The sequence below is a fragment of the Chiloscyllium plagiosum genome, chromosome 3 (genome assembly GCF_004010195.1).
Source record: "Chiloscyllium plagiosum isolate BGI_BamShark_2017 chromosome 3, ASM401019v2, whole genome shotgun sequence".
In the NCBI taxonomy this organism is placed as follows: Eukaryota; Metazoa; Chordata; class Chondrichthyes; order Orectolobiformes; family Hemiscylliidae; genus Chiloscyllium; species Chiloscyllium plagiosum.
The window spans coordinates 8,181,896-8,191,168 of record NC_057712.1 but is presented as its reverse complement, the minus strand read 5'-3'; the positions used below and the strand labels follow the sequence as shown (position 1 = coordinate 8,191,168).

The window sequence follows — 9,273 nt, the reverse complement described above, 5'->3', positions numbered from 1 at the left end:
GCCATTATATTAGTCCCCTTCCAATTTCGGTGCAATCCATCCTTCTTGTACAGGTCACTTCTACCCCAAGAGATTCCAATGATCCAAAAATGTGAATCCTTCTCCCATACACCAGCTCCTGAGCCATGCATTCATCTGCTCTACCCTCCTATTCCTGTCCTCACTAGCTCATAGCACTGCGAGTAATCCAGATATTACTACCCTTGAGGACCTCCTTTTTAAATTTCTACCTAACTCTCTGTAGTCTCCCTTCAGAGTCTCAACCTTTTCCCTTCCAATGTCGTTGGTTCCAATGTGGACAATGACCTCCTGCTGGTCCCTCTCCCCCGTGAGAACATTCTGTACTCTCTCTGAGACATCCTTGAGCATGGCACCAGGGAAACATCACACCATTCTGCTTTTTTAAGTGTATAAGTCCTGCTAAGATTTGTTTTCCCAAAATTCAGCACCTCGCATTTATCTGAATTAAACTCCATCTGCCACTTCTCAGCCTATTGGCCCATCTGGTCCAGATCCTGTTGTAATCCGAGTCAAGATCCTGTTTGTAAACTACACCTCCAATTTTGGTGTCATCTGTAAACTTACTAACTGTACCTCTTATGCTCACGTCCAAATCATTTATGTAAATGACAAAAAGTAGAGAGCCCAGCACCGATCCTTGTGACACTCCAGGTCACAGGCCTCCAGTCTGAAAAACAACCCTCCACCACCACCCTCTGTCTTCTACCTTTGAGCCAGTTCTATATCCAAATGGCTAGTTCTCCCTTATTGCGTGAGATCTAACCTTGTTAACCAGTCTCCCATGGGGAACCTTGTTGAATGCCTTACTGAAGTCCATATAGATCACATCTACTGGTCTGCCCTCATTACTCCTCTTTGTTACTTCTTCAAAAACTCAATCAAGGATGTGAGACATGATTTCCCATGCACAAAGCCAAGTTGACTATCCCTAATCAGTCCTTGGCTTTCCAAATACATGTACATCCTGTTCCTCAGGATTCCCTCCAACAACTTGCCCACCACCGACGTCAGGCTCACTGGTCTATAGTTCCCTGGCTTGTCCTTACCACCCTTCTTAAACAGTGGCACCATGTTAGCCAATCTCCAGTCTTCCGGCACCTCACCTGTGACTGTCGATGATACAAATATCTCAGCAAGAGGCCCAGCAATCACCTCTCTAGTTTCCCACAGAGTTCTAGGGTACACCTGACCAGGTCCTGGGGAATTATTCACCTTATGCATTTCAAGACATCCAGCACTTCTCCTCTCTAACATGGACATTTTTCAAGGTGTCACCATCTATTTCCCTACATTCTATATCTTCCATATCCTTTTCCACAGTAAATACTGATGCAAAATACTAGTTTAGTATCTCCCCCATTTTCTGCAGCTCCACACAAAGCCACCTTGTTGATCTTTGAGGGGCCCTATTCTCTCCCTAGTTACCCTTTTGTCCTGAATTTATTTGTAAAACCCCTTTGGATTCTTCTTAATTCTATTTGCCAAATGTATCTCATGTCCCCTTTTTACTCTCCTAATCACCCTCTTAAGTATACTCCTACTGCCTTTATACTCTCCATAAGATTCACTCGATCTATCTTGTCTGTACCTTACATATCTTTCCTTCTTTTTCTTAACCAAGCCCTCAATTTCTTTAGTCATCCAGCATTCCCTATACCTTACCAGCCTTTCCTTTCACCCTGACAGGAATATAATTTTCCTGGACTCTCGTTATCTCATTTCCCAAGAGTAGGTCTAGTTTTGCACCTTCTCTAGTCGGTACATCCATATACTGAATCAGAAAATTTTCTTGTACACACTTAAATTCCTCTCCATCTAAACTCTTAACACTATGGCAGTCCCAGTCTATGTTTGGAAAGTTAAAATCCCCTATCATAACATACAGATAATAAAAGAATGGTGTAGGTTAGATAGGCATCAGATTATTTTCACAGGGATGTTCAACATTAAGGGCTGAAGGGCCTGTACTGCGCTGTAATGTTCTATATGTAGCCTTGTCTTCAAAAAAAAAGGTACATGTTCAAAAACAATACTTGCTGGAAAAGCTCAGCAGGTCCAGCAGCACCCGCAGAGAGAAACCAGAGCCAGCGCCCCGAGCCCAGTGACCCATGCCCCAAACTGCCTCTCACTGAGCTCTGGGGAAGGGTCACTGGACCCAATACGCCAAGTCCGAACACCCTCCACAGACGCCGCCAGACCCGCTGATCTCCCCCAGCAACTCCTGCTCTTGTTTCCGATTCCTAGCATCCACAATTCTTCAGGGTTTTTTTGTGAAAAGATACATGTTATTGTTTTACCAATCCTTGTCATACATTGAAAATGTCAAAGGGAAGAATTGTACCAAGGTGACAGTGGTTCATTTAAAGTCTTATTAAAACGTCACATTTATTCTGGACAATAATACAAAAAAGGGAGATCAAATGGCCTTTTTGACAATTGATTCAACACATTTATACTCATGTGCAACTGGACAAGTAGTGTGGGTTGATTACCAACATGTTCCTTCCATTACAGTTGTATCAGGGTATACACTGTCAAAATATTTAAACTAGATGAGCTGTAGATAAAGCACACTAAAATTATACAAGTGAAGAAATAGGTTGTATGATAGCCAGGCTTTCTGTTCTCTTTGAAGAGAACCAATGGACAGGTTTTCAGCTTGGGTAGTCAGTATTGAATAATTTGACATGGCTAGACCCAATTGTTGGTTGGGATGGAACTTGCTTCACACAAGAGATAGATACTAATCAATACGATCATGTCATTGCAGCCTCCTGAACTAGTATTGATTGAGAATTTTCAATACCTTTTTCCTCAATCTTCCACCTCTATCCCCAGCTTGTTGGACTTTGCGTTTTTAATCACTTTTCACCTCTCCCATGAAAATGCATAGTACTTTTAACAACAAATTTACATCTCCATACCATTTTATAAACACATGAAACATCTTAGCACATTTTATTGATAAAACTTGACAATTAAGGAATGATAGACTTTATTGTTATCTTTATAACTTCCATACAACTGAAACAGGTCTTTCTCATTGTGTTAAATTTTCAAATAAGGTCAATTAACTACAACAAGGACTTAGCAATACTTAAAATTACAAAACCATTATCAAGTTTGGAAGGCTTCTATTAGTTACAAAAACAAAATGCATGTATTTCTGAATAAAGATTTTAGAAAAAACAATACTCACATCCTTTTGAATAAGTGGATTCAAATTTCTCAATGGTATCTTCATTAAGTAAAACATCCGAAAGCTCATTTTTCTCAAATTGTTGCTCTAAAACAGGTTCAGTCAATACTTGAATGTCCTCTGTTAGTTCTGCAGAGTCTTTAATTGAGGATTTCTCAATTCCTTTCAGAAAAACTGCATGTCCTGCAGAAACCAAATCTTCTGCAACATTTTTGTTGTTTATGACAAGATCTACTTCCCAAAGTAACACAGATATACACTGTTTAAAAAGTATGGTCAAAGTTTGCTCGTTTAAGGAGTTTTGAAAGAAAATTATAGCTTCATCTGTCCAGTTATGCCCAACTGAAGGCACAACATTACTTAGACTGCAGGGATTAGTCAAGCGTGGTACTTCTACAAGCTCTATAGGAAGTTCCCTCAGTCTGCTCAAATCTGAAGATGGTACAAAAATATAATGTCCATAATCAACAGCTCTAACAATAACAAACTGCTGAGAGACTTCATATATTTCTACCCGAGACCACTGCTCATCTGTGGCAGACTTGATTAAGCAAGTTACACCAGGCTTCAATATATCTCGAGGTAAAGCCTGATAATTCTCTGACAATTGAGCCAACAGTGATGAGAGAGTTTCCATTATTTCTAATGTATCTTCAAGCTGAATGTAGAATTCTGAAGGGTCAATCACAGAAGTAGCAAAGCCAGTATATTCTATTCTAGCCTGGATACAGCCACACAAAATTGGGTTCAACGGTGAGCTTAGTGCACTCTTATCAACAGGAAGCAAAGTTTCTGGTGACATCAAACATTGTTTGTTTGCCATCCTGTTCTCTATTTCTGCAAAACTAACTTTTTTTACCCATCCATCAAAACTAGATGAAAAATATTCTGAAACACGAATTAAATCATTTTTGTCAACAATTTCTTTTACTGAAATGTTTTGAGTAACAGTACCTTGGTTAATCTCAACCTCTACAAATCTAGAATCCAATTTTCTTAGCAATTTAATAACTTCCTGGCCAGTTAACAGAATCACAGGGGTTGTTATATATTCAGTTAACGGATGCTTAACTTTTACAATGGCATTCTGTTGATACACAATGACATGTTTGATGATGCTATCCTTTTGTAGTTTAGGCCACTGCAAAAAAATCATCTCATTTTGAGCTGCAGGACTGTTTTGTACAAGATGACAACGTTTTGTCAATGGCAATGTTTTCTTAGAGGTAATCACATGATGAGCTGCCATCTTAATCTTCCCTTGATGGAATGTAGCCTTGGGTGCATGGTCTGTTTCACCCAAATTCTTCATCTTGCATGGTATTTTCCTTTTTGCACGCTGTGCAGCAAACTTAGGGATAATTTCATTTTGGCAATTCTTTTTATTCTTGAAACGTCTTCCAACCATACATTGCACATTTTCCTTTCCAAGGCTGCAGTTCTGGACTTTATTTTTACATCCAACATAGTGTAGTTCTGCCTTCAAAAAGGAAAGGATCAGTCTGTTTGTTTCATTAATTAAGTGCACTAAGTAATCAGGTTGCCTCTTCATCAGTTGTTCTGCAGAAGGAACTACTTTGGCTGGTTGAAAAGAATTGCCACTTTGCCATTTTGTTTCATCAAGGCACATTATCCCTCTTCCATACTGACACGGTATGCATTGGCCTGTTATTTGTGCACTAATGTTTAAACTTCCATCATAAAGCTCAAGAATTAATTGACCATCAGACTTTTTTGCTACCACAAATGCTGTTAGCGGTTTTCCAAATACAGTTTGTTTAAACAAGACAACAGTTTCATCAGACAGTTCCTGAATACAAAGGGACAAACAGCATTTAACTGCTTGCATTGGTATAAAAATCAAATTCCTTGCATCTTCGGGAATTGGAACAACGTCATTTTTGTCAACTATCTCAGTGTTGCCATAATCTATGAAAAACACTTGAAAATGTTCAGGTGACTGGACAGTACGGGCTATAGCACGATACCACTGACCATCTTCAAAATATTTAGCTAAGCATATACTGGTCCTATCCAAGTCTAATTTTTGTCCTTGCATTTGTTTAATAACAATATCCACCTCAGTCTTAAGTGTATCTATAAGTACAGTATTTTTGTCCAATTGGCAATAGAATTTTGACAGACTCGACACATAGGTTACATACACCTTCTCTTCACTTCCAACTTTTATATCATGGGCACTGTAATAAGGTGTGTATAATTGAACTGAGGGACTAAACAAAGATGGTGATTTAATGCAAGTAGGTAGTCGACCCTCCAAAAGTAACTGGCATACATTAATAAGTGGTGTATGAAGGTCTACCACATTACACAGACCCTTTCCATTCATCAGAGCCATTGCCAATATTGTGCATTTAAGACTCTCACCAGAAATTAAACAATTGCCAATGAATTGTTTAAATTTGTTACAAGAAGCATGATCCAAAACAAAAGGACCATGGCTTACAGGTTGAATAATGTTCTTGAGAGTGCACCTAAATGCCTGTCCTTCTAGATGAAGAAATTCTGGATTAATAGCACAAAGATTTTTGATAGCTATTTTTTGCTGGGTACCATTATCAACAAACAATACGGTAACCTCCTCTTTTGTAAAGTTTCCTTGAATAACTGATGCTCTATACCACTGACCATCTTTGGTGCACTTTGCAACACAACCAGTGTGCTCAAATTGAAAAGGGTCCCTTGGAATACTGTAGTAATGCTGCATGTTCCTCATAAGCAATTCAAGCTGATTTGAGTTATTCTGCAGTTGACACCAAAATTCTGCTGGAGAATTTACATGAGTCACTCTCACATCAAGAACAGATCCAAGTTTAAATACTTGTTGTCTATACGGTGACGCTATTTTGGACTCTTTACTCCATGCTGGCAGGTGAAGGTGTACACGCGGAAAGCTATTATGCATTGCAATAGCTGGAGATAAAGTAGTGGCCACTGAGGTATTTGAAAGTGGAATACTGCATGAACTTTTCAACTTGGAGTTTTTATCTGTATATATCCTTTTCTCACTTGCAGGTGATTTGCCTGTTCTGGATTTTGGAAATTTCCACTGACAGTTCTGTTCAAACAACACAAAATTTGGCTTTACATTCCAAAAATCAGCATAACCAGCTTCAAGCATCATTGTGCTAATAGACAACTGCTCACTGCACTCCATATCTTTAATATCTACGACATATCTGCTGCCCTGCCTTGAAACTACATTTATAAAAAGTTTCTTGTTGAATACAGCTTTCTTAAAGAAGTTAGTTGCATCTTTAGTCCACACTTCCTCGATAGGAAAAATATGAGCAATAGAACAATTCATTGCCAAAGGAGGCAGATTCATGTACTCAGGAGGCAGGGATTTCACAGCATCAAAATCTACAACTTCAGCATTTCCAAAGTCAACAAAAAACACTCTGAGTTGGTCATCAAGTACATCTGTAATAACTGCTCTGTAAAAATGTAGGTCTTTGCTATACCGAGCACAACAAAACAAACCAGTTACTGGTTTCTGAATTAGCTCCTCATTTATGCCAATCTTGCTATAGTGGTTTCGAATATTGACCATTAAGCATTCAAATTCATCATTGTATTCTGATGTTCGAATCCAAAAGTCAGATGGGTTGATTACATACTCCACAAATCCAACATAGGAAGCATTTATTTTCATCTCATCAGAGCTTACAGAATGTTGCATTGGCTTACATGTCTCCTTCCCAGTTCCTATCCCCTTAGTTTCTCGAAGTTTTCTAATTTGTCCATTACTATCCCTAGTTTCCTTCTTCTTTGGGCTACACTCAATCTTTGGATTTACTTCTGACATTATTCCATTCACTTGATGGATACTAATGTTTTTCTGCTTGTATAGTGTAACATAGTATAAATGCTCTTTAGGAGAATAGGTATCGATGCAAATAGTTAACATTTCCTCAAACAGTGATTCCTTGAAAATGTCAGTCTGCAAACTTATCCATGGTTTTGTTTGCTTTGATAAGCCATTTAATGCACAAGGAAATGACATCAGAGGCATCATAAAAAAAGCTGACATCAATTTTTTAATATAATTTGGAAAAACAATTTCAGTTCTTCCATAATCCATGAACCAAACTTCTACCTGGCCAGAGGTTAAGAGTTGCTTTACAACTCCCCTGTACCATCTTCCATCTTTGCCTTTTACAGCACAAACTGCACCAAAATTGTCAACAGGTCCATCATTTAATTCTTTTCCTTCTGTTTCATAGTAGCATTGCAAGTCTCTGGTCATTGTTTCTAGCTCTGGAGCCAGCCTTTTCAACTGGCAGTAAAAGTGATGAAGCCCTGAAGCACACGTTATTTTTACTGCCTCTGTAACACCAGTTTGCAAACTTAGACTCAAAACATCCAGGATTCGTTGGAAACTTGGAGATAATACAATAGTTTCATCAAACACAGGCTTCCTGCAGCTTTTCTGCATGTACAGAGGTTCCATATTCTCATAACCAGGTAATCCTAGTGAATCTTTAGAAAGTTCCATTAGAAAATTGAAAGTACTGCCATCAAGAATTTTTGCTAAACCAAGTTCAAAGAGGTTTTTATTAATATCTGGGGCTTCCACCAAAATAATTTGGTTCTTCAAGAGATTTTCAACACTGCCTGTGATTCGAGAATTTGTCAGTGATGAAAAATATTTGACTGCTGTTGGGGACCATCTCCCTTTCACTGGCACTATATTGGCAAATAAGCCACACACCACTTTCGGAGGCAACTGAAACAAATTCTTAGAAGCAGCAGCAATATGTCGAGAATCAACTGTCAACATCATCCCAATATCTATGAGAAATACTTCATATGATTCTTCATCCTTTCTTATTACCCTTCCTCGGTGCCATCCGCCATTGTAAAGGTCCTCTGCAAAACACAACTCATCAACTGCAATGTTGGTGCTAGTCTTTGCTGCATTCTGTACTTCATTATGCAATATATGATAGTCCAATTCACATATGCTGTTGTACCAACCCCAAAAACACACAAATACTTTTTCTGGATAACACTCCACACGGGTTATATTCAGATCAAGGACTGAGGAGTGAGCAGGCGAAGTATAAGTTGAACACATAAGGCCTACAAAACAAAAGTTTAAAAAAAAAAGGAAGTAGAATACAATATGGACAAATTCATATCTTTGATAATCTACCTTAACTTAAAATTATTAAAACAACTGGATTTTCTTCTGTTGATGTAAATAGTTAAACAAACTAAATATTGTTCATTGTTAGAAAATCCCATCTGGCTCACTAATGTCCTTTAGGGAAAGAAATTGCTATCCTTACCTGGTCTGGCACACATGTGACTCCAGACCAACAGCAATGTGGTTCACTCTTGACTGCCCTCTGGGTAATTAAGGACGGACAATAAATGCTGGCCTAGCCAGCGACACCCTCATCCCGTGAATGAATACAAGAAAGCCAAATACGCACTGGCTGATGTAAGAACTAGGCAAAAGTGAGGCCTGCAGATGCTGGAGATTAGAGTCGAGCGTGTGACGCTGGAAAAGCACAGCAGGTCAGGCAGCATCCAAGGAGCAGGAGAATTGATGCTTCTCAGGAGAAACGTCGATTCTCCTTCGCCTCGAATGCTGCCTGACCTGCTGTGCTTTTCCAGCACCACACACTCGACACATTGGCTGATCACTACTCTTAGGCTATAATCTTGGTCTTACACACAATTGTTACACAAAAACATATTGTATCACAAAGTAATAATAAGATTGGAATAATTTGCAAGTACATCACAACTTTCACTTCCTCAAGATTTTCCACAATCTGTGCAGCTAACTGATTACTTTAATGTTTTAGGAAATGTGATATCAGACTTACTCACCAGTTTCTACAGGCAGAAAATGCAATAAGTGGCTTGTTAATGTTTTTCTTTGACAGATAAATGGTGACCAGCTGAAAGGGAGAACTCTCCTACCCTTTCCTAAGTGGAAGGTGGATGCATGGAATATCAATGTAACTCATATACTAAAGCCCAAAAATGACGGGGTGAGGGAAGGGGAGGGTGAGGGT

General features: G+C 38.9%; 1 protein-coding gene across 1 annotated transcript in view; it reads right to left on the bottom strand.

Annotated features, from left to right (window-relative positions):
• LOC122540730 (tudor domain-containing protein 15-like) overlaps positions 1-9,161 on the bottom strand; it is a 14,660-nt gene extending 5,499 nt beyond the window's left edge. The window contains exons 1-2 of the mRNA XM_043676872.1: positions 9,086-9,161; positions 3,221-8,326 (exon numbers count right to left, since the gene is read on the bottom strand). Coding sequence (XP_043532807.1) covers positions 3,221-8,321 — 5,101 coding nt within the window. The 5' untranslated portion in view covers positions 8,322-8,326; positions 9,086-9,161. The remainder of the gene's footprint in view (positions 1-3,220; positions 8,327-9,085) is intronic.
• Between the last annotated feature and the right edge of the window lie 112 nt (positions 9,162-9,273).